Raw genomic sequence first — 26,346 nt, 5'->3', positions numbered from 1 at the left:
AACAGTCCGCTTCATCTTTAGTTTCACCACTGCTGTTCAACCCAATTCACTTGTTTCGCGGGAGAAGAGGCAACCAAGTTTGAAAGCTGTGCTTGAAAAGAGCAACTTTTTGTTTTAAACAAAATGTCTCAGTATTTTTAATGAGAGAAAAAAAAAACTGTGTTTTTGGACCATCAAACACACAAACCAGTCACCTTATTGAAAGTAGACAGTGGCTAATAGGCTCTGCATTTATATTGTACTTTTCTAATCTTGTTGACCACTCAAAGCCATTTTACATTACAAGCCATAAACACCTAACACACGCACTCTGACATGGATTTTCGTCTATGCAGATGTCTGTACAGTCAGACATATACAATGACTATGCATTGAATGCATTGGAAGAAATATGGGAAGCAATATAATTCTGGCTAATTTTACTTCCTGATTTATGTTTGTATCTTTATTCTACTTTTTTGTGTTTATTTTGTGTCTAGACTAGACTGTAAATGAAATGTATTTTTATTTTATTCTATATAAGTCTATTAATACCCTTTAAAGTCTGCAAATGAAATTTACAAGCTCTCAATTTGGGAACCTTTCTCCAGTTCCTCAGTCATTTTTTCCCTTGGTATTGATTTATTTGTTCCCTTGCTTTTTTTTCTTTTTGCTATGATTTGTTTCAGTATTGTTTTTAAGGCTTCTTTTTTATCATTGCTGTTTTTTTGCTTCTTTCTCTAAATGAATTTGTGCTACATTCAGTTTGTAAGAAAAGTATTGATTGTTCCTTGTACGTACTTAAACACACACACACACACACACACACACATATTTACTGTATATATATGAACTCCTGATCTTTCTGTACATTCTAAATGACCCAAAGAAAGAAAGTTAGAGGTATCTACACTTTTAAACACTGAAACTTCTCAAAGTATATTACTAAATAAATACTTTTTCTCAAGCATAAGGGGGAACTAAAGGGATTCTTACACTTTAGAAAAAATGGCATGAAGTCACTGCCAGATGGGCTTAAAGACAAGAAATGTTAACTTGTGATGCTTTTGTTGTATTGTAAATAAAGTACCTTCCAAGTATTAATGGGGCTGCTGTAATGATTTCTGCCCAAAAAAAGTGTGCAATGTTAAATGAATGGACAAATGTACTGATAACTAACGTATATGTAACTTGATAGTCATTTATAGTACAGGCAGTTATCTTAACTGTATCAGATGCTGTTGTCTTGTTCGTCTCTATGACGCAGTTGCATTGTACTGCCGTTACGCGCCAGGGGCCCAGTACATCCGTCTTCGGCATTGGTTTTCTTGTCCAAGTTTTCCCTCTAGTAAGTGACCTGTTAGCCAAGGCTGAAGACCAACCCCTACCCTGGTTTGTTTCTCTGAAGTTTTCCTTCCCTGGGGCTCCTAACATGCATGATTCTGGGGAGTGGGAGGAGAGAACCCAGGCATACACGGGGAGAACATGCAAACTCCACAGAGAAAGGCCCCACCTGGGAATCATACCTGGAACCCTCTTGCCGTGAGGTAATGGAGCTAACCACCACACCACCGTGCAGCCGACTGTATTAGATATTCTGAATAGAAAAAAGCTTAAAAAAATGTCTGTTTTCAGGTCTGAAGACTGCAACAAAACAGAAGAATTTGTAATACATTTGTTGAAATTTGTTGACGAAAGGTGGCCTGAAGTAATATTGTTGGAGGACATGGATGTATTGGTTAGCAGATTACAATAATAACTTAACAAATCAACTTGGATTTAAGATACAAATGCTAAAATGGGATCTCTGTTTTATTTATGATTCCATATTCACAGCGACTCACAGATAATCAGTGAACCATGAGTGAGTACTTTGGATGGACAAATGCTGCCTCACACGGCTTTTTGAATAGCAAATTTGCACACACAAAAAAAGCAGGTTAACCTTCAAGCTACACTGTGCATTGATTCAGTGTTAAATATCCATTTAGAAGATTTATTGTCCTGTGTTGATAGGTGTGTAAAGTTGGACAAATGCCACCAGAAGACGGTTTATTTCCCACCTCCTTCTTGTCAATGCTCAGATCTACAGTGAAGATAATCCATCATCCTGGCACATAATGCAAAAAAAGATATTAAACTCACTGTGAGAAAATGTATTCCCAGGGACTGAGAATGAGAATGAAATGCTGTTTAAGCATTTAGTGAAGGTTAAAAAAGGAGAAGACTTCAGGTGACACACCTTCAAACTCAACATATGAATTATTTATTTAGGTTATTATATTTATTCATATTCTATCACATTCTGAGCTTCATTAAAACATGATGCACACTTTATTTGACCAAAAAAGAGTTGAGTGAAGATTTTACTGTGATGAAGAAGGACAATGTTGGAATAATTTACAGTTTTTCTCTTTCACTTTAGCTCAGTTTTAAAAGGAAAGTTATTGTTCATGCATTTTGACAATAAGTTTGATCTTCACAGAAGATCTCAAATTTACTCATGAACTACTCACACATGGTGTGATGCAGCGATCAGCCGGATAAGTCAATTGCCAGTTGACGTTGTCAAACTCTTCATAACCTAACAACATCCTTTCATTTCATTGTTAACCCCCTCGAGCCTTTTGCTGTTCTTTTAAACTTAAACCTGAAAGACATCTCCGCATTTAGTCTGTTTTTGCAGCTGTAAGTTGAACAGAGACTCTGAAGTTATTTAAGATGAAGTAGAAATTCTCACTTCCAGGTTTACCAAATTCCTTTTTAAACCATTTTAGTCACAGAGTGAGGTGGCCTTTTCAGCAAGTGCTCCATGCTCGAAAGCCCCTCCAAAACTTGTGTCAACAGTGTTTTAATAACAAATAAAACCAGAACCTGTGCAGGCGGGAGAGGTTAAACATCCAAATTTGGCTAATATATTTGACTAATATTTATTCTAGTATTATTGTATTATAAATGCGAAAGAAGATAAATGACCCATGAATATGAGAACAAGAAATATTATAGTATGACTTCTTTCTTTCTTTTCTTCACTCCACACAGCTGCATTTGTACCAGAGTTTGTCATTTATACTATATGTAATTCATTGCAACATGCATAAATTTATTGTGTAAACTTTTTTTTTTTTTTTTTTGTACCCTGTAGTTCAATATCTTACAGTTTACTCTCTTCCCAGGGGGCCTCAACAACAACAACTGAGATAATCCAAAAGGCTCGGCGTGCCAACCCACAGCCAGCAAAAGTGGCACACACAAAGAAATCGAGATGCATGAATTATCCCAAAAGAGTACTTCTGTTTTGTCACTCTCACTCTATGATGGTACAAGCTAGATACCTTGAAAGAACAATTAGGCACCTTTAGTGACAAAAATATTCCTGGTCTGGTACAGAAATGTATCTGTAGAACATAACTATCATACCAAAAGTCTAAACTCACAGCCGAGATTCACACAAAAATGTTTTATTTATCAAAAAAAAAAAAGAAAAGAAAAGAAAAAACTAATAGAGATAAGTTTTTTACAGACATTAAAAGCAACAGGGTCAAATGACTATGATACCAGCCTCAATACATTCAATATTAATACTTGATACATATTATTCTTTAAAAAGATCAATGCAGTTTGTGCATAGGATCAGCAGTCATTAATTTTGTTTATGGTATCCATATAAATACTACATAGAATTAACAGTATATACATATATAGTGTTGTATTTCATACAAATTTGTGCAGTATTTATCATAAAATGATGTAAAATAAAGAAAACATGTGTGGTGCATTGCTCAAGGCTAACAAATCTGTCAATAAAATCAATACGGAATATATTGAAAGCAAAGTTTGAAGGGCAGCAGTGGTAAAGTTAATACTAGAGGGAATGGATGGATACAGAAAGTGAAGTCAGATGATACAGATGTTCAGCACTGACCATAAATAGATCAAATAGGATAGATAGATAGATAGATAGATAGATAGATAGATAGATAGATAGATAGATAGATAGATAGATAGATAGATAGATAGATAGATAGATAGATAGATAGATAGATAGATAGATAGATAGATAGATAGATAGATAGATAGATAGAAAAACCCTTCTCATTTATCCAGTATGTATGCAGATGCCAAGGCCTGCTCAGAAGCCTGTTGCTAAGGGCAACCCATTCGGCCCCTCTCTCTGCTGAACAGATGCCCCTTTGGTCGTCCCAGAGGCTCAGATGTCACCATGCCAACAAGCAGGTGTCCTGTGTGCCAATGAGCAAGAGACGAACATGACATCTTCTGCTGACTGTGGAGGGGCAGAGTAGGGACTGGACTGGCATCACACACAAGCTAACACAAGCAACACAGAAAAATACCGAAGTATGTCTACCACCACACAGAGTTTGCTATTTTTCTTTATTCTGTTGCCAAAGTTTCAGCCAGGATGTTGATCCTCAGAGGGATTCGCTGCACTAGCAGTCCTTTTTCATGACCGCAGCCCTCTGATTGAACTGTAGGTGTCTGCAGGCCGATGAGCTGTTTGGGGGTAAAATATACAAAAGATCCTCAATTAAACCCTGACACAGCTGTGATGCACGCTGGCTCTGCGTGTTGGGTCATGATACAACAAAGCATTCAGTTTACAGTCACAGCAGCCTGAGAAACTGCCTCCATTCACTGACACAGAGGGACACTTGACTTTAAATGCCACACCATTAAAATCTAGACATTTAGTTTTTTCATTCATTTTCACTAAATTGTTAAAATGGCTAAATATAATTACCGCCTCTGATCGGTCTTGAAAGGCAAATCCTCAGCTGAACACAAAAATCAGGAAGCCTACAGAGCCTCTGCGATGTAGGAAGATGGGATGAGCAACCTGTAGAATCAATCAATTTGTCCAGTTTATAGTATTCACTGCTATTTCAAAGCATGTTTACTTCCTGAAACATCTGTGTTAAAGTGTAGCATAACTTGTGGTATGTTGGAGAATGGATAAATGGATAAATCTTTTCCTGGATAAATGTACAGGAAAATAACAAATGTTATTTCCATTATGTTATAGCAGTTGCCCATGTTGTGTTTAATTTATCTTCACATCAAATTCGGAGGGTTGTTTGGTGCATGAAAATCCTTTTGTTACCTCGAGACAACTGTCTTCAATATACAGATTATGCCCTTTGTGATCGACTGAAGGGAATGCATTATAGATTATAATATAGATTCTATAGATATAGATTATCTACAGATTAGAGATTTTTTGAGAATTTTTTGGGGGATGGGTGAACTTGACTTAAGCAGTTGCAGAGGCTAACGTTAGCTAGCCGTTTTCCCATTCAGCCGTTATACATAAAATGCAAATGGAAGTACCGTGACAGAAACACTTGTGACGCATACATAAAGTTTCCTAATATTTTAATACCCATGTTATCTAAAAATGACATTTTCATTTGTATGTGTTCAAAACAAATTGATCAATTTGACTGTAAAGCTAGCTGCTTGTTAGCCTGTTCTCCGCTATCAAACCTCCTTGCGCACCATGCAGCCGCTCTGTGAAATCCACAGTAAAAGGTAAAATATTTTAACATACTTGAGGTAAATTCCAGATGTGGAAAAAATTCATGCACAGAGCTTCGCACATCTGTCAAAGATTACCATGACTCATGTGAATTAATGCAAACACATACATAAGTGGAAGTGAGGTGTTCAACCTGATCTCAAGACAGAAATGTAAACGTTTTGGTGGTTAGACAAGCAAAACATTGCAGTTTAAAAAAAAAAGGCAAAAAAAAATTGTACAGTGACTATATTGTCCTTATTCATTTCCCTACAAAGAGACAGCTTACATCTCGCTACATGCTGACATGGACGTTCACTTCATCTAGTTTTGATGACCTTGTGCTTGATGTCTCGCTACATCTTTGATAACATCGAAGTTGCGCTATGCCCATATACACGTTTAATACTGTTGATTTGGCCATGAATCACCAGCTTTGATAATAAGAAGAAAGGAAGGTGGTCAGAGGCGATATTCTGCTCCTGTTCTGCACAGCTCAGTTCAACATCCATCCCACTTGTTTTCCACGGTGCTAATACTTTTATATTTCACTCATGCAATTCCTTACTTTTTTCTGATTAACTTTCATTTGCAAATAGTTAGGGTTAGGATTAAAAGATAAATGGTTGGGTTTACAGGTTACAAACTACAGGTTTAGCCTTGTAAAACTTTACATGGTCAAAGTTTAGAAATTTTATTATTCATGGGCCATGTTCCCGTGATCTCACATAGATGCTGCTTTACACACACAAAAAAAAAAACTGGCCAGGGAAATATTGTCTTTTCACGACGCTTCTGCATTTTGGAGATATTTACTGCTGAGACTGGACTCTCAGGTTTATAGAGATTCAAGCTCTGAGTGCCACTAGAGAAAAAAAAAATTGTGAAGAGATGCTTAGGCTGTTTCCCTCATCTCCACAAGGAGTTAGCCAAATTATGTAATCAGTCCCTTTTGCAGATTTATTTTAAAGAAATACACTTTGTGTTATTTTTCTTAAGGAAATATGTAAGAATCTGACATTCAAACTTCATTGTTTTTTCAAATGCACGCAAATTCAAATAGAAAGTATGTTAATCCTTAACATCAGAGCATAAGTCATCATCTGTGTGTGTGTGTGTGTGTGTGTGTGTGTGTGTGTGTGTGTGTGTGCCTGTGGCTTTTGGAAATGCTATTTGTGATTATTCATATCATTCAGAAAAGTGATTAAATATTCCTCATACCCTCAGAGCAGCGAAACAAATGAACCACGGCTGCGTAATAACAGGAAATGACACATCTTTTAAATAATGTTTATTTATCACCGGTAACATTTTCAGACCTCTTATGGCCGCTCTGGCATGTGACTTCAACTGCCTCAAGCCCGGCAGTAACTTCTCAGTTGGCATTTCCCTTTTACTTAGTAAAACTTTGCAGAAGCTGTGTAAGAGAAATACCAAGACAAGCGAGGACCTAAAGGGCGGAGACTGTCTACAAAAGTTTGTTCAAAATTCACATAAAGAGAAAAAAGAAAGATCAAAGTAAGAAATTGATTATAGATGTTACTTATCTTACAGTAGGTTGGGAGTCATCACAGTGTTCACAGTGAAACAACTAAAAAAGTGCTACAGACAGTGGATTTTGTGACAGACGGAAAAAAAATTGGTGTGTTTTAAATAATATCAAGTATAAGGGCAAGCTAAATGGCAATTCAAATGTATAAATTAATACATGAATATATGAACATATTCATTAATCATCTGCATGGAGATACATTATTCACCGCCTTCTCCTTTCCGCACCATCCAAGCTAGGGATATCATTATACTTGTATTAATACAAAGACTACTTTTACCATTGCAAAATCAAAGCACCAGAGTCTCTGCACAAGATTTTACTTTCAAGGAATGTCAGACTCACTTGGGGTCAAAGGTATAATTTAGCAAGTTGAAACCAGTATAAAAACACACCAGCAGCCACAGGATGAGAACACATGTGAAGCCTGTTGGTTGCAGAGGTGAAGGGGAAAGGATAGTATGTTTACTCATGTTCACATTCATTTGAAACTTGAACCTGAATACGGACTGTTTTTTTTTAAATCCAAGCCGCTGCAAGATAGCAAAAGGAAACCTGCAGGTAAAGTGTTCAGCCTTTTTAACGTGGTAATTACTGCGTGTCTTACTTTAGCATTCAACTGCTCCATTATTTTCCCTGCTTTGCTCCGAGTTTGTCACATTTACAGCTGGATTGGATGATTGTTTTTTAAGTTAGAACTAGATTTTTATTGTGGACCCTCAGCCGTGAGTTTATAACTTTCTGAAAAAGTATTTCCCTTCCAGAGAAAAGGCGCTTTTACCTCAAGCAACAGAGAGATATCCTGTTCGTATAGTTGTTTTTGTTTTTTGTTCTCAAGAAATCCAAGCCCCAAAAAGTTCAGTCGCTCTTACTGGTTGACGTCGCCCTTGTTAGCATCAAGGCAATGTCTGTTCAGATGTAGTTCAAGTGTTATTAATAGGCCCGTGTTAGCATTGCTGTAATTTCAAGACGTCGTTTTCATAAATGTTGCTCTAATCAAATGATGTTGCATATGAAGTAACTCTTATGAATACACATGAAGAGGAAAACAAAGAGGGTAGAAATAATTTGAATAGTAACATCAGAATTGAATATTTGTTTTCTATTAAATATGGTAAACACAGCTCGTGCCTGTTTATTTTTCTAATGCATTTAAACGCGCTGACATGCTGAAGACTAACAGATATGACAGTCCCCTCTCGAAAAATTGCATTAATAAACATGTATAGCATTAAGAAAGAAGACTCTTGGGGGTTCAACAGAATGGAACAGGAAACCTCGTTATCATCCTCTTTGTATATTTTAAAAAAAGAAAATGTTGGAGGAAAATGTTTGAAGACTTTGGTTTCATCTTATGTACGACTTTAAAAAAAATAAACTCAGTAAATGTTAAAGATAGGTTTTACTTATAAAAAATTTAAAAAAAACTCACGTGCATGAAATATTTTCACGATTTGAAGAGCCACACAAAGGTTACTCCTCTTTTTTCTTCAGATATATCCATTCAACCTCTGGGAAAAATAGTTTGGTTTTTTTTTACTATTTTTACAACTTTTCTTCTTAAAGGACTTAAATAACGGGAAGATGCTGAAGAATGTTTTTTTTTGCATCGAAGATGTTGAGAAGAAAAATGTGCAGTTAGATCATTTGAAAGTAAATTATCTTTTCTTTAGGTATAAAGGTGCAATTTTGGTATATCACAAAGAATAAGCAGAAGACACGCAATTTTCTTCCCTGAAAGGTCATTGTAATTTTACGCAATGATAAGAGTTTCTTGGGAAAACAAAATATAATTAGAGACAAATAATTAGAGATAAGAGAAAAGGTGAGACAAGTTGAAAAGATGTGAAAAATAATCCCATTTCAAGAATCTAACATCACATTTGTGCCTGACATCTTGTTAAGTCTCACTTTGTCAAATATCAGTGCAGATTGCAGTCCGCATGGCTAAAATTGGGACAGATAGACATGACACACGAAACCGCATCCTTGTGACTTTGAAGCCCTGATGGCTGCCTCACAAATGCCCAGCGTTAGAACACTGCATAAGAAATGATATGCAGGAGCTTTATTTGAATATTCATGACCAAATCCATCGGCTGTTTGTATTGAAGCATTAATTAATGGCTTGAGGGGAAGCAAAACCCAAATACAGAGCTCAACTACCTAGTGCTGTAAAACACAGGATTCCTCTCCCCAAAAAGATAGAAAAAATGAGAAACTATTGGCTGCTCATGTAGTATGGATCAGTCAAATGACAGCAAGGTTCAGGCATTAAATATTTTACTAATTTGTTGCACAACCTGCAGACTCCCTCAGTCATAATTTCTCTTGACCTAGGGTAATAGGGCCTGGAATGGTATCTCAGAGAGGTGACGGTCTTGAGCTGAGCTTCTCTTTGTTTTTTGGACTCGTGGATACATATCTGCCATTAGAAATGTGTGAATATTCAGGAGGAAAGGTGGCTGCAGAGTCGCAATCATCTCCTTCACAGTTGCTCTGGCAGTTAAAAGAGAGCCGCTGAGAGGAGTGAAAGACATTAGCATGCCTTTGAAACAAGAGACCTTGTGTATGAACAAGAGCTATCCGTACACACTCTGGAATGTAATTTACATGCACAAACTGAGGTGTGAGGCCACAGGATGTGAGAGGGCCAAAGAGGATCCACTCGGTACAGGTGTAGCTTTCTGTGGCCAACAATGAAATAACCGTCTTACTCTGCCAGTGCCTCTTTACATATCGGCGAGTTTCTCTGAACTTGCGGACTTTACTGAAAGAGCCTCCTGGTTGAAAATAGGAGGTATACAGATAACTGGATAAAGTGTTTGTTTGTCTTTCTGCTATGATACCGAGGGGAATGTGTTCCCTCATCAAACAGATTTTGTTAACGTTTTAACCTGCATGAAGATAAATCTGTAGATCTTCAACTGTTGGACGACCCGAGTTACTTTTCGTGCCACTGCCACCGCCGACCTATGCGCTCAGCTCTCTGAATTATGCATGATGATTATACGACATAGTCCTCTGAATTGTAAATTCTCACAATTATACAGCCCATTGTCTATTCATTATTTCAAAACGAATGGGAAATTATGTAAAATTACCTCTAAAGAGGAAAGCAGCGTGTAATATGACTTGCCATATTGTTCATGCAATTCAAATACTTTGCTTTTTCTGAGAGTTGAAAGTAATCAGATTTAAATGAAATCCGACTTGCATGTCATGCGGGATTATGATACAGTTGGAAGATGAGCTATGATAACTGCGGTACATGCCGTGAGGTGAGCGCACTCAGGCTAAGACTGTTTTCCTATTAACTCAAACCTGCCTCAAGGTTAAAAATACAAGTGTTGACTGAGAGCTGAACTCCTCTTTTCTTGACCAGATGAGTGTTTACTGCTTCTCTCCTAACAATCTTTTCCGATCCCCGCATACAGTGAAACAATATTCGACCATTTTTCCTAAGAAAGTTGAGGCGTTGCGTGGGATGAAACTGCATTTTATCAGTGTGCACGCGGAATAAACAGCAGAGAGAACTCAGAAACCCCAATATTGAAGATTGAGATCATCTGTATGAATGAGGTGATTGAGATCTCCCAATAAATGAATTTCGATATATCACAAAGACTAAGGATTTTCTTTAGACTAAGACTAAGGATTGCAATTCTCTTTCCCGAAAGGTCATTGTAATTTCATGCGACGATAGGAGTTTCATGGGAATTGTTATGTATTCTACTGTAAATAGGCCAATAATGGTCTGTAAGTGTGGTTGTGTTTTGTTAGGTGAGCTGCAGCTGTTTTGCCGGTAAAGAACTCCATTATCTTAAAATGATTGAAAGCCTGTATTTCACTGAGAATAGGGCAAAGATCATATTAAATGATCTATCACAAATAGTTAAGTTATCTAAGAATGCTGTTTTACAACACAAAATAAGGCTCAGAATGTATTTCAGTGATTTAGAAAATTCAGAAAAATATTTGTTGAGTCTGTATACAAGGCCACGATTTTCAGGTCGCCGGGGGCACAGTTTAATTAATTACATGTTTTCATAGTATAGATCGTTGAATCGGCTCGGTAAAACACTTCTGACAACCAGTTGCTGGTTTCCCGCTACTGTTTTTGATTTGCATTCAGAATATGGGAATAAGGGTTCTTTCACGGATTCATAACAAAGTTTGCACACCCACTTGAGTAGGTCATCTGCAGTTAGGAGGAAGACTTGATCAAATTCGAATTTCACCTGATCTGGCAAAGATTAAAATGACCTGACTCACCAGTTATTTCTGGTTTGAGCCAGCATACAGTAAACTCTGATGTTCATCTTCCCATATGTAATATAATATATTATCGCAGATATTCACTGATACTAAAGTAATTCATAAAGAAATGCTCTTTCTGATTTCTTCTTGGGAATATCCCCTTCAGTTGTTGTTGATTTTTACCTCCTGAAGGTTTGTTTCAGGTTAGGACTTCTTGTGCTATATTACAACCACAGACAATATAACTAGGGATGCACCGATACCAATACTGGTATCGGGACTATACTATTCTAATATATTCGTACTCGTACTCGTTAAAGTTAACCGATACCATGAACCGATATCAATTTATTGAATGAAGACCGCGATCAGAGGGTGGTTGTCATTTTTGTTGTACTTTTTTAGATTGGCGGCTAGGGGAGATGTCGAGCTAATCAGGAACAGTGTGGTTAGGCTAGTGAGACCGCAACCTGTCTTCCAATTCATTGCATTTTTTTTTGTGGTAGAAGTATCGGCATCGGTACTCAGTATCGGCAATTACTCAGATCCAAGTATCGGTATCGTATCGGTTTGAAAAAAAGTGGTATCGGTGCATCCCTAAATATAACCTATGCAGCCACCCTATTGCAACGTTACGCAACCTATAATAAAGTTTCTGAGCTCATTTAAGATGGACTGCTGGGAAGTGGAAAACGTTTATGCGGTTGTTTTAATCCAAATCGTGGACCCAATGTCCTGAAAAGTTACCATTTGTGATGGTACGAGGCAGCCTTTGCTTACATGAAATAGCTAACCTGCATATATGCGAAGGCATCTGCAATGTTGAACAACATATGCAGGGCTTTGGAGCAACACATGCTGATTTCCACATGACGTCCTCTTCGGGGGGAAGTTTTTGCTTACTTCAGCATGTCACACAACTTTCATCATGTACCACAACAGCAAGACTACGATAGGAAGAAAATAAAGGTGCTGAGCTGGCCTGCTTGCAGTCCACACACAACACTGTCTATTGAAAACATTTGGTGCTTTCAGAAAGAAATTTTCAAATGTGTTGCTGACATCAAATTCAACTTGGGTATATTTCTTTTTAAAAAACAACAACAATTATGTTTCACTGTTCAGCAACTGACACAATGTCTTTCAGGGTTTTTTTTAATCAAATCTGGAGTTTAAACGATTTGTAAATCACTATGCACAGCATCTTAACGTTTTGGATTCAACCACAGTGTTGTTCTGATAATTGTTTTTTTTTTTTCAATGTCAAAATTGTTTGGAGCATCTTCAGTTCAAAGACTCTTTACTTGAGGTATTTTTGACCACAATACATCCATATAGCAAACTCAACCTCAGATCATGTCACAAATATGAATGCTTAAAAAGAACAATCTAATTAAAACCCATATATACATGTTAGGTAGAACTTTTACTAACATGTACTCGTAGGTGATCTTTCTTGCTCAGCATTTAAGTTACTTAGAAATGTGTTCTGCTCATAATTTATTTTCTGTCCAGCTCGGTTGAGCCCTTTTTCTGTCAGTAGCCCAAACGTTTCCCCTTCTTATGTTTTAAAGTTTATAGGACTTTGTGGTAAAGCCACTTTTTCCTGTCCCTCCTCCTCATCGTCCCTCTCTGGAAGTGTTACCCTCTCATCCACTATTCTCCTCCTCACCTCCTGCTGCTCTCCAGCCCTCTGCTGAGCACAGGTATTTGTTTAGGAATCTCTCGGTGGAAATTATACTCCATCTCCGGCGCTCCCTATCAACACACAATTATCATGGGCAATCATGCAGAACAGTGCTGAATTCAGCTGGGACTCCCACTCTGATGACATTACTGACTGCAAGGCCCAGCTCCTGCAGGAGGCAGCCTGCTCCACACCTGCATTATACCACTGCCTATTTCTCCCTTTTTCTCCCTTTTTTCCCCTCATCACACACACTCACTTGGATATGTATAGGCAAATGATTAAACTTTTTTTTTTTTTTTAAATATCTTGTTAGGATTTCATTTAAATCAGGAAGTCCACGAGATAAGAAATCTCTTTCCTGGGGGAGAGTTGAATGAAAGGACTGCTCCAACCTCAAACAGGACTGTGATCCTATCTTACAATTTATTTGCATCTGCCCACCTACATGGCTTAATCTCACGACCTGCAGTACTTTACCACGGGTCGGATTCTCATATGGCTGAGCCTAAGATGATGCAGCTCGGTGTGAAGACAGTAATTTAAAAATTTCAGAAAGCGAAAGTGTGAATTTCCATCATTAGACTTTTATGTGAAGGCAAAGTCAGTCTCACAAAATAATCAGTGGTTCACATTGTGTCACTCCCTCCTGCATTCTGAGGCAAGTCGCAGATGCATTTCCCTATGTATGATAAGTGCATTATGAATCTTGAAAGGCAAAGAGTTGATTCAGACACATGAGAATCAACATAGGAGTCCATTCAGATCCTGATCAAATGCTCCATTCATGAGTGAAATTACCATCCGTCTGTCAGCCAAGGTGTGAATTCTTTCATCTACAGATCCTACTTCAGAAGTTGTGATTAAATGCATAACACCACATACACTCCACATAGACTCCAGATAAGCAAAATGGGATTTCTCCTTCTCAGCGTGTAGACTGTGTAAATAAAATGAGACAGCAGTGCCACCTTGTGGTGGTGCAGTTGAATATCTTGTCTTTTTTTTTTTTATCAGACATTTAATCTCATTCCATGGAAAAATTGCCAATATACTTGGAATAGTGCATTTATGTCTCTGCAAGTGAATGAATGACTTATTTTTGCATCTACATTTTTCTTGAGAATGGTTGAGTTACTCTCATTCTACATCAAAGCCCTCACCTTTTCATTTTAATGCCAAGCAGATCAGAGAAAAAGAACATTTATTTGACATGAGGTCACATCACAATCAAACAACACACGTGACACACTTGGAGAGATACTGAATCTGTGCTGAATCAATAATCTGGCCATATTGGAACAATATGGCCATTAAACAGTACAGTCATGCTACATGCTAGAAAATGATGACCGTGTTAAGTATGATTCAATCAAAAAATGTTAGCGTATTACATCATGAATGATTTTATCTAACATTCTTATTTATGTAAAAAAAAAAAAAACAAGGACCAAAGCCAGAAATGACCAGAAAAACTTGCATCTGAAGCTGATTATTCTTTTCCATTATAGAGCAGAAACACTGCTATTAAACCATTCAAATCTGAGTTACCGCTAACCGTGGAACATTCATATTTTGTAGCAGGATTAAATGGGTTAAGCCACACCACTGAACTGGTTGACATATTCCTTAATTATTATGAATGTGGACATTGTTGACTCAACAGTCGTAAGTATCATGGTATCCAACACAAATAAACACTGCTGTTTGATGAAAAATGCAATGCCTTAGAGGCTAAGAAACTATTGTTTTGAAATCATATTATATTACCATATCATTTGTATACAACAACTAAACACATTATAATTAGCTAATTCGGTCCAATATCCAAAAGTATAAACTCCCTCCACCATGTTTACAGAATATAGAATTATATAAATTATTATATGTTATACAATGTATAAATTATCTGCTTCTAGGCTTTACATGAAAAACTGCGTCTTTTTTTCTGTATATTTTCTCCATTACATGATTCTAATAAATAGGTAAGCTCATCAGCTCTTCATCATACTTCATCATCCAAGGCTGGGAATGACTCCTTCAATTGACTAAGGTGAAATGGAGCAGGCAAACATGTAAAAAAACATGCAAGGAAGAGGGGAGTGAGGATCAGGACTGGAAAAGATCTCTGCTATAAAACATAAAATGTTTATTTGATTTACGGTAATTCTTTAATGACAGTTCGGGCCTTTTAGCGTATATTCCAAACAGATTTAAGAACATTTTTACCTCGTCTTCTGAAATGCATCAACCTATACCCTAACATTCGAGGTTCAAATAAAGGCCCAGGTATTTATATATGATCATGGTTGCGCTGGGTCAATTGATGTAAGTTACATAGCTCAACTGAAGGTAACTTAGGTTAAAGTGATCGTGATGCCATTTCCAAGCTGAACATCATATGAAAATTTTTCTTGGAACAAAATGTTCAAGCGTTGTCAGATTGTTTAATCCAAAGAGTTGCCAAGCGGAATCTATCGAGTCCTGTTTTTACATCGGCAGAAACAATGTGACAAAAATTTGAATATGGCTGTACAAAAATCCACTTTTTACTCAGTGGTAGTGAATCTGGACAGTTCGACCAATGAGGAGGAAAAGAAAGCCGGCCAGGAGGCAGAAGAAGATGCCAATGGGGGCAAACATGAAGGACAGACCGTAGCTGATGGACAAATGAAAATCTGCACACAGTGAAGCGCGCTGGTGGTCGACGTAGACTTCCACCACATCCAACACCTGGAGCCATAGTATGTACATCACCACAACACACAGGAGGAAAAAACCTGGTGGCACAAAGGAGAACCTGATAAGTAAAGATATGAAACCATGATCCCTGAAACTCAATCAAATGTGTTTATATGAACAGGTAGATCCAGAAGAGGTGGTTTAGATTCATAAATAACCAACTGAGGGAGAAGAATTCACAGATCCTTTACCTAAGTAAGAGTAACACCCTTGGGATTATGAATTAAATATGTGCCTTAATACTTTAAGCATTGGCACCCATAACTGATTAGTTAGTTAAAGCTATTATCATGTAAGTATTCTTATAGTTTTGACATTTAAAGTTGTCATTATGCAAAATATTGTTAATATTGCTTTAGTGAGTCAGAAGACCAGTTTGATATTTAACAGTGTTATGATGGACAGTATTGATAAGAACCATTTCATATTTTGAGAGAAAAGTCTTAATCTAAAAAGTCACAAGAGACCGGGGCTGTAGAACCAATGTTGCACGCTAAATGGTTCGGTTTTTTCCCATCTGAGTCAAAATATTCCATATCATACAGTACTTAAGCATGTGTGCTTAGTCACTTCACCTCTGGATTAAACTCACCAGATGTCAGGAAGAGGCCACCCCCTGCTTTATACAAGCGGTGGCTGGCAAACGGAGCAGCACAGATGATGATGAACCCACCGAGAGCAACAGCTGCCACGCCAATGAGCATAAAAATGCTCCAGAAGCCTCTGTAGACTGGACAACAGAGATGTTAGCCAAATGTATCGAGTCACTGGATCATTAAGGAAAATGCAAACAGTGTGAGTGTAAACACTCACTGATGGCAGAGTTATACTCTGTAGTGTTGTGGGTCTGATGAGACACAGGGAATGGGAAGAGGTAGGCGGGCGTACACATTTTTGAGTTTGGCTGATTTGCTGCAGAAAAGAAGAATTCATGTATTTTTTGTACCATGATGATTAGATAAAAAGATAAGAATGCACAGCAGTTACACCAAGACAACACTTATACATCCAGAAATTCCCAATGATTGCGTATTTGATCAAATATGACTTAACTGCTGGAAGAAAAAAAAATTTCAGTCCGTCACCACTAAAAACTAAGCTATTAACCTAGTTAACATGTCAACACAGCAGCCACAGCAGCACCTCCAGCATCCCGAACACAGGATTCAGCAGCTCCACCATCGCCTTCACCACGGCCCTCACCACAGGCCTGGGACCCACCTGCTGCATCTACACCCTCCAGAGACGTTTCACCATCGTTCTCTTCTCCACCGTCACCCAGGAGATTTCCTGATCACCTTGAAAGCTTGGTGAAATCGGGGATTAAAATGGTTCCTCTCACGCCAAACATGGCAAGATCAAGAATTCTATCCTCAAAGAAGCATCGAGCCCCTCTCCCTCCCCAGCCTACTCCATCGATCAAAGCCCCCCCAGCTTGGCCCCCACCACCGGTGCCCACAGCTGTCATTTCCAACAGCGTCAATGCTGTTGTCTAGGACACTAAGGGCCTCTGTGTTGGTAAACACCATCTCAACCAGAGGTCCAAGGATGGAGTGAAGAGAGAGACAATCAGACTGTCCAATCAGATAAATCTTATCCATATCCCTTGCAAGAACACAGCATCCAGTTCAACTATAACTAATCTCAAACACGCAGTACTCAATGTCAGATCTTTAAGTAACAAATCATTCTTAATTAATAGTTTTATTTCCTCTCACAATCTTGATTTTATGTTTTTAACTGAGACGTGGCTCGACAAAAACACAGCAAATGCAGTCCTGATTGAGTCTAGTCCACCTCACTTCAATTTTGTGTCTGAAACACGAGAAAACCAGAGGGGTGGGGGTGTTTGTGCCATGTTCAGGGACAATATACCCACCCACAAGTTGTCATTTGGGTTTTTTTCATCATTTGAGTATGTGTCATTCAAAATGGAGATAAAACAATCTTCCATACTGTATATCACCATTTATAAACCACCACAGAATTGTTTTATTGATGATTTTACTGAACTACTTTCAATTGTGTGCACTGCTTTTGACTGTTTAGTCATAACAGGGGACTTGAATGTGCATGTGGACGTAGCGCATAACAAGGAAGCTAATGAGCTCACTGCTGTCCTTGAAATGTTTGGTCTAACTCAGCATGTAACTGAGCCCACCCACAGCAGGGGGCACACTCTAGATGTGCTCATTTCAAGGGGTGTTGTTATTTCAAACGTGAATGTCGTTGATGTTGCTTTATCTGATCATTTCTGTGTTTTCTTCGACCTATCTACTTTACCCAAAACACCAGCTGGGTCTGCAGTTGTTCGGGGAAGACTCATAAATGACAGAACAGGGACACAGTTTATGGAAATGATTAGGTTTGAGAACACCCTGTGTTCTGATGTTGATGATCTGTTGAACTCTTACACATCAAGTCTCTTAAATGTTTTGGATACCATTGCTCCTGTCAAGGTTAGAATGGTTAAAAGTAGGCAAAGGGCGCCATGGAGGAAAGAAGAGTCGGTCAGGGCACAGAAAAGGGAGTGCCGGAGAGCTGAACGGAAATGGCGCAAGTCAAAGCTCCAGGTTCATTATGAGACTTACAAAGAAAAGCTATGTGTGTTCAACCAGACTTTGCGTAGAACAAGGGAGAGTTATTTTTCTGAAATCATCAAAAACTGCAGTAACAACTCTCGTGTCCTGTTTGCTACAGTAAACAGATTAACAAACCCTCCAGTTTCACTGCCTTTAGAACTCATTTCTACATCCAAGTGTAATGAGTTTGCAATATTCTTTAATGACAAAGTTCAAGGCATTAAAAATGCAATAATTTCCGCAACACAAATAACTACTCTGCAGCCAGCTAGACACCTAGAGCTGACACATTTCACACCTGTTACTGACAAAACAGTCGAAGAGACCATCTGCAGTCTGAGTTCATCAACGTGCTGCCTTGATGAGTTGCCCACTAGATTCCTAAAGTCTGTGCTGAGCAGTTTGTTACCACAACTCGCTCATCTAGTCAACATCTCACTCCAGACTGGAACATTTCCAAAGGCCTTAAAAACCGCTGTCATTAAGCCTCTTCTAAAGAAGAGCAATCTTGATGCCACAGTACTGAACAACTACCGGCCCATATCAAACCTGCCATTCTTAGGCAAAGTCCTAGAAAAAGTTGTATACCAACAGCTTAGTGACTTTCTCCTGTCTAACAATGCTTTTGATACTTTCCAATCAGGCTTTAGGCCCCACCACAGCACTGAGACAACTCTGATCAAGGTGACAAATGACATCCGCCTGAACACAGATGCAAGTAGAGTCACAGTCTTAGTTCTGCTGGACCTGAGTGCTGCCTTTGACACAGTTGACCATGCGATCTTGTTACAGAGGTTAGAAGACTGGGTGGGAATCTCTGGTCGTGCTTTAAACTGGTTCAAGTCCTATCTGGAGGACAGGAAATATTTTGTTGAAATTGGTAACTGTGTCTCAGACCAAATGGCTATGATCTGTGGGGTTCCCCAGGGGTCAATCCTGGGACCCGTATTGTTCAATCTGTACATGCTTCCACTAGGCCAGCTAATACGCAGCTATAATGTGTCCTACCACAATTATGCAGATGACACTCAGATCTACGTGTCACTGACGGCAGGAGAACACGGGCCTGTAGATACATTGTCTCGCTGCATCGAACAGATCAGTGTGTGGATGCAAAACAATTTCCTCCAGCTAAACTCAGACAAAACTGAAATTATTGTCTGTGGCCCACAGAAACAAAGAGAAAGTGTTATCAGTCACCTTGAGACTCCCTCTCTAAAACCTAACTATCAAGTTAGAAATCTCGGGGTAATATTGGACTCGGACCTGAACTTTAACAGCCACATTAAATCTGTAACATCAGCAGCTTTTTACCATCTAAAAAACATTGCCAGAATCAAAGGAATAGTGTCTAAACCAGACTTAGAGAGACTGATCCATGCGTTTGTCTCCAGCAGGTTAGACTACTGTAACGGCCTGCTCACTGGGCTCTCTAAACGGGCTATAAGACAGCTGCAGTACATCCAGAATGCTGCTGCTCGAGTCCTGACTAGAACCAGGAAATACGACCATATTAGTCCAGTGCTCAGGTCTCTGCACTGGCTTCCTGTCGCTCAGAGAATAGACTTTAAAACAGCTCTGCTTGTGTACAAGTCTCTTCACGGTCAAGCGCCAAAGTACATCTCTGACATGTTAGAGCCATATGAACCAATTCGGGCTCTGAGAACCTCAGGGAGGGGTCTCCTGCTGGTGCCCAGAGTCAGGACTAAACAAGGTGAGGCTGCGTTTCAGTTTTATGCCCCTAAAATCTGGAACAGTCTTCCAGAAGATGTGAGACAGGCCTCAACTCTGACAATGTTTAAATCCAGGCTGAAAACAGTTCTATTTAGCTGTGCATATGACACCTGAAAGTATTTTATCTGCACTCTTCACTTTTTAATTAATTAATGATTATTTTAATGGGTCTTAAATTTCTTTCTTTTTTAATTTCTTTCTTTTAGTTTTTTTTATTCCTTTTTAATGGTTTTATTGCCTTCTTGTGATTTTATGTAGCTGTAAAGCACTTTGAATTGCCCTGTGTATGAATTGTGCTCTATAAATAAAATTGCCTTGCCTTGCCTTGCCATAAGCTGTTTTTATGCACTACAAGACATTGCACGAGCAAAATCTGCCATCAATGCAATGTCTTAGAATTTCTGCTTTGAAGCACCACCAAGAGTTTAAAAAAGACAGTCAGAAGGCCTGTGTGTTCCACGTAGATTGGAGTGACATGACTACTTGTGGGGTTGGTCCACACAGCTACTCTGCATATTTTGTGAGGAGGAAATAAAATGAGAAATGAAACGAAAATGACAAGGAAAAGTCATTCAAGTGATTGTCTCGGATATGCGTGCTAGAACTAACTGCTAACGTCTGATTTGGCTCAGCCAACCGGCTGCAAGCTGCTACTGCTAGTCCCATCTGAGCAACCGAAGACTAGCCGCTAGCCATTGCTAGCATGTGGAGGAGTGAGTGGGGCCACACTAGCATTTCATGGCACATCATTCACACAATGTGGAAAAAGATGAAAATTTTGTGCTTTTAAAGCAATGAGAGGGAAACACTTAAAATCCACAATTTTAAGGGACACCGATGAGTTTTTACTTAAGTAATAACTGCAGAAGTAGCTCTTTAGCAAACCAGCAAAGAGCACAAGACACATCTTCTCCCCAGTCTTTTCCCTCTCATCTCTTGTAACATGTGAAATTCCACAGAACCTCACAAGGTCCTTTCATTTCTGCAGGCTGTTTCTGACAATGGCCCACCATTCAAAGTCTCAATCAGAAAATAGATGACACACAACCAGCTGACAGATGACCAGAATAACATCACATGGTGGGACCTTCTTAAAAAAGTCACATGAGATTTTGGGAGTTTCTCCACTGTGTTGTCATACAACCTTAACAGACAGCACGGCAACAAATTAAAATTCTGCCATGTGACTATGTGGATGCCGAACATTAATAGAGAACAGTTTCCCGAATGCACTAAGCCACAATTTTCAAAGACTTGTTAAATGTCATAGCCCTGTTTGGGAGGATGTAACTGCCTTAAAACATCCTAATTCCTGATTTTATGAGAATTGCTTAAAGGCAAGATTCTGAGTTAATATTGAGAGGACCATATCAAAAATATATGCATTTGTTCTGTAAAAGGGTTTCAGAGATCTAGGTTGTAAAATCAGACATTTAATTAGCTCTGTACGGGTGATTCAGTGTATTAAACATAAAACTACCACCTCTTAATCCATCATACGTTTATTTGGATTTCTGTGAATGGAGCATATTAGCAATCAGTCATACATGTGCTTAGACATCTTAATCCTTGCAACACCTCTGACTGCAGTGCCTCTAAATACTTCTCTTTGTACATTTATTATTTGCAGAGGTATTATACATTTATTCTATTCATTTCCAGTGACCATACAAAAGATATTTAGTGTGCAGCTGTGCCAGCTATGAGAAAATAAGGCCAATTTCATGCTGAAACTATATATTCTATCTCACTTACTGAACCAGAGTTTCCACAGCAGGTTCTCATCCCCATGGTTGCCTCCAAAGTAGCACTTCCAGAAGAAACCCTCATGGTATAGAGTGATGTCACTACCAGTCTCCTGCATCACTACATCTCCATACTGAAATCAGGAAGATGAAAATCCTCAAAATGTATGACTCATCATGTTTCCCTTTTTACAAAGTCTTTTTAATGTGGTTTACAGTATATAAGTGCAGTCATTCACTCTTTTTTAATTTAAAGTCTGCGAGAGCTGTTTCAAGACGACGTGAGGCAGGTGCTCAGCTTGCAGCCAACATGTCGCAGAACAGCTGCTAAGTCAGGTCAAGGGTTGAGCCCAGCAAGCACCCTTTAGCTGGTCTAGTTTGGTGCTGACCGAGTATGCAAGTCTGAGGATGTACTCATTCAGAAAACACATGGTCTTTGCATGTGAGAAAAAAAGAAAAAACGCTTCCAAAATCGCCTGTTATGTCATCGAATTAAATGCTTCTCAGAGAAGCTGAGGCAGATTCTTTGGTCTTTGAAGTCGAGCTGAAGGAAGTTATGGTAAATTTAGCCATTTAACTCATTTTCAGACAAGTTCAGTTGTTTGTTTTTAAAGTTCAGACAGAAAGCATTTGATGCTTTGAGATTGGGTTCTCAGTCGGGGCCTTGGGATCCCTCACAGGGTTTGACAATAAATCTGAAAGGCTACTGTGAAAGGCATTAGAGACAATCAAAAAACATCTTTCACATAACCACATTTATTTATTTCTCAATAACAGGAGTAAACTTTGGGAATCCCTAATTGTTTTTTAATATTGATTGGTAGTCATACTCAAGAGAGTATGAGTTTGTTTATATTCAAATGAACCAACTGCTAAACCTTAATCTGATTGGCATCTGGTTGATTTTTACACCTTAATGCTTCAAAACGACCACAGTAGTTGTCGTAGTACCGCATTGGTTTTATTGTCCTGGCATCCTGTCTCAGTGTCAGTATCAGTGCTCACTCTGAATAGCTAAGTATGTTCTCATTGGTGATATTTAATATAGCATCATACCTCTGAGACTGCTGGTATTTGTATTTCTATCATAGAGCTATGCCTCAAGCTATGCCTCAATCATTGCATAGCTGCACACATTCAACATTAGACGGTGTCTGATTACATGAAGACATTTTACAGGGATGTCTCTCCACCCCGTAGTTTATCTGTTGAAAGAGTAATTGGGACAGCTGATTGCAGTTTCCAAAACAGATTGTATTGAGCTGTAAAGTGCTCAGACTATCAGAATATCTAATACCAGCATTTTGGAGTGTGTACACAAACTAGAGTTTAAATACTGAAATAGTTAAACTAGTCGAACAACTAGAGAATATTGGTGATCTAAGAACTCTTCTCACTTTAGCTCCAGCAGTTACAAACATGAACATTTTTAAACTATGAACACATAACGTATATTTCATTTAGAAGTGCTTATTAACACCCACCTTGGCGGTAACTTTGTCTGAGCTGACAGATCCGTCAGGCTTTGGGTGGCAACTCTCCGCTGCCAACAGCCAGTAATCTGTTCCAAAAGAAAGCAAGATGAACACAGCTGCCAAAGCCCCGAAGAGCCCTGCAAAAAACAATGCCACACTAAGCTTCATAGTCCGGGACTGAACAGCCACTCGGCTGCTGGATTCCCACTCTCAGTCTTATTTCCCCTCCAACAACAACAAGTGCATGTGACAAACTGAGGCCGAAGCAATCTCTTCTCTTGCGCTGTTTTAAATCCACTGACTTAGATATGTTGTTACTGTCCAGCTGGGCTTTGTTGGGTTACTAGATCTTAACTTCTCCCCTTTATCTGTGTCTGTGTTATGGGAGGACAAAGTTGTCCACATCCTTTGGACCCTCAACTGGGGTCTGAAGACAGCCCAACCCCCTTGCCCCCAGGCTATTTTTGATGTGTGATTGAAGGCAACTTTTCTACTCCACTATGGAGCAGAGTGTGTGGCCCATTTGGAGTGTGAAGGGAGGGGATCAACACAGAAATAACCAGTAGCAACTGGACACCCTGCGTCTGACGGGAATGTCAGGGTTGGGTGAGACTGAAAGGACAGAGGGGGAGTAAATTATCCCACTACACCCTGCCGCAAATCTTTGCCCTACCCAGACAGCATACACATAAACAGATATACACTCCATAAGTTATCATATCCCACAATGAGGTTGCTGAAAATGACTAAAAATGCGGCCTTCCAGGTGACTTCTTCAGGGTTTTCAGTTCAAGTGCCACAGAGTATGGATAAAATATGTATCATAAGCTGAATACACTTTTCCTCATGGTGGATAACACTAATGATCAATAAGGCGCTGTGCATAAGTGTTGTCACTGACAAAAATCTCACAAATGACATGAAAACCACAAAAATCCAAACTTTTCAATTCTGTTCTCAAAAATTTCAAGCTGATATGAATTACAGCATGCAGTGTAAAAAGTCCCCTTGGTCTTCAAGTCTTCTATGCTGTTGACAATGAAGCTATTAGGAATATCTGATGTATGTTTTGCTGTTTGACACATAAAAAGTAATTGTTTTCCAGATCTGATTATTTGGTTAATTTGAGCATGTGATATGAGAGGAATGAATTGGTTTATTCACATCTAAGGGGAATATTTGGCAATGAGACTGTATGTAGACACTGTCTAATTGACACACTCATGTGACCCGGACCACCCTGAGCCAAAGCAACCCTACGGCATGTGTGTTTTTGTGTCAAGGCCGAGTTTGTTGCAACCACTTGTCTTCATTGTTGCCAAAGTACGGTGCTAATGAAGCAAAGTGTCATTTCTGCTGTCCTGGTTAGGTTTAGGATTAATGTGTGAATTGAGATTAAGTTAGAGTTAGGGTTCATGGAGTTTATCCCCTACCAAGAGCAATGCTGTACTTCTCTGATTTGAGGAGTGATCGTGATATTCACCAAAAGTGGATTCGTCCTTTACCCATGATCCAACTCTACACTACGTTTCATGAAATTGTATGAGGTCATTTTCGCGTTGTTTGCTAAAAATGAATAAACAGACAAACAAAAACACAAATATTTTTATATCTTGCAAGTGTGTTTACATAGTACATGAGAAATCTGATCATTCATATACATGGTGATTTAGGGGTTCAAGTTTGAGATCATGTGTGTACAGTCCTGTCCAATTTCTCAACAGCCTCATACAGGTTTCTGAAAGCAGAATATATTCGTCACCCCTGACCTGATGAATTTATTTGCATCTTTTGGACCTCTCATGAATTAAATTCGTTTTCCCTCCCAACCTATTTTAGTTGCTGTTTAATGTTATTTATTTCAGTTGTTTATTATTATCATCATTATTATTATTATTATTATTATTAATAAATAATTTTACATTTTAATAGGTTTATTTGTTCAATTTCTACCTCAGGATTTTAGGGTTTCTCATAGTTAGGCTGATAATGATTAGGGGTAATCCAGGGTGTAGTGTGCTGATTGGACACAAGCCGGGGGACTGATCACCCCTCCGTCTGGGTCACCCAGGTGAGAGTGTCTGATGATCTGAGACCCCTAAACACCCGATGACCCTGGGTTCATCAATGATAATGTGTCTAAGCTGCACCATTCAGGTGGTGTTTCCTATAACTAATGTCTTCCATTTAACTGCAATAATGCCATTTTTTTTAGCACATGTTATAGTGAGTTGTTGCTCCTCTTTTCTCTTTCTTTTGTAGTTGACAAGGTGTAGATGTCACTAAAAAGAGCGCCACCACCTGTCAATGAAAAAGGGTGAATGAATGAACACATCTGTTATTAAATCCTTGCAAATAATGTGTATTTCTGACCTGACACTGATAGTACATCTATTCAATGTTTCATGTAGATATATACATTTATGACCCTTTTGAATTCCTCATCGAATATATACCAGGGGCATGGCTATGGGGGGGGCACTGCCCCCCCAGGAACAAGTCCTGCCCCCCTGAGAAATGCCCTGTCCATCCAAAGAAAACTGGCCAGAAAAAAGGCCACGATTTATTATCTCTGTTTGTGTCTTGTATTGATAGAATAAATGCCGGTAGTGATTTTAAAAAAGCATATATCTGCAAAGTTTATAGCTTTATTTATTTTTTTGTTATCGTGTTTCCCCCCCTCCGTAACCTTAACCCCTTGCTGCTGAAAAAAAAGGCGATTTTCACATTTTCGGATCTTTTTGTTGTATATAATGATCTGAAATGTAGACTTAATGAAGGTAATAAAAAGCTGGAGTTGGCTGGATGTCTTGCCCCAAGTATCTACTTGAATTTAAACCCTCAATGGAGAATGTGGAGCATGTTAAACAAAAGCTATTGCATCCTAAAGTCCTGGTCTAAAAAAAACAAAAAAAAACCTTCATAAAAAAATTCCACACTGTTAACAAAATTGACGGTCATGATTTATGCTAGTGTGACCATATTTTCATTACCGAATTGAATTATTATTATTATTATTACGCTTGAAGTTGTAGTAGTGGTTTTCCACCGATT

General features: G+C 38.6%; 1 protein-coding gene across 1 annotated transcript; it reads right to left on the bottom strand.

The window, feature by feature from the left end:
- Positions 1-14,201: 14,201 nt before the first annotated feature.
- On the bottom strand, positions 14,202-23,744 carry tmem182a (transmembrane protein 182a). The gene is made up of 5 exons (XM_075479370.1): positions 23,302-23,744; positions 21,828-21,951; positions 16,570-16,668; positions 16,349-16,486; positions 14,202-15,794 (listed from the first exon to the last, which is right to left on the bottom strand). The coding sequence occupies exons 1-5, from the start codon at positions 23,458-23,460 to the stop codon at positions 15,568-15,570; spliced, it is 747 nt and encodes a 248-aa protein (XP_075335485.1). The 5' UTR covers positions 23,461-23,744; the 3' UTR covers positions 14,202-15,567.
- Positions 23,745-26,346: the final 2,602 nt, after the last annotated feature.

The sequence above is a fragment of the Odontesthes bonariensis genome, chromosome 12 (genome assembly GCF_027942865.1).
Source record: "Odontesthes bonariensis isolate fOdoBon6 chromosome 12, fOdoBon6.hap1, whole genome shotgun sequence".
In the NCBI taxonomy this organism is placed as follows: Eukaryota; Metazoa; Chordata; class Actinopteri; order Atheriniformes; family Atherinopsidae; genus Odontesthes; species Odontesthes bonariensis.
This window is presented reverse-complemented; position numbering and strand designations above follow the sequence as displayed.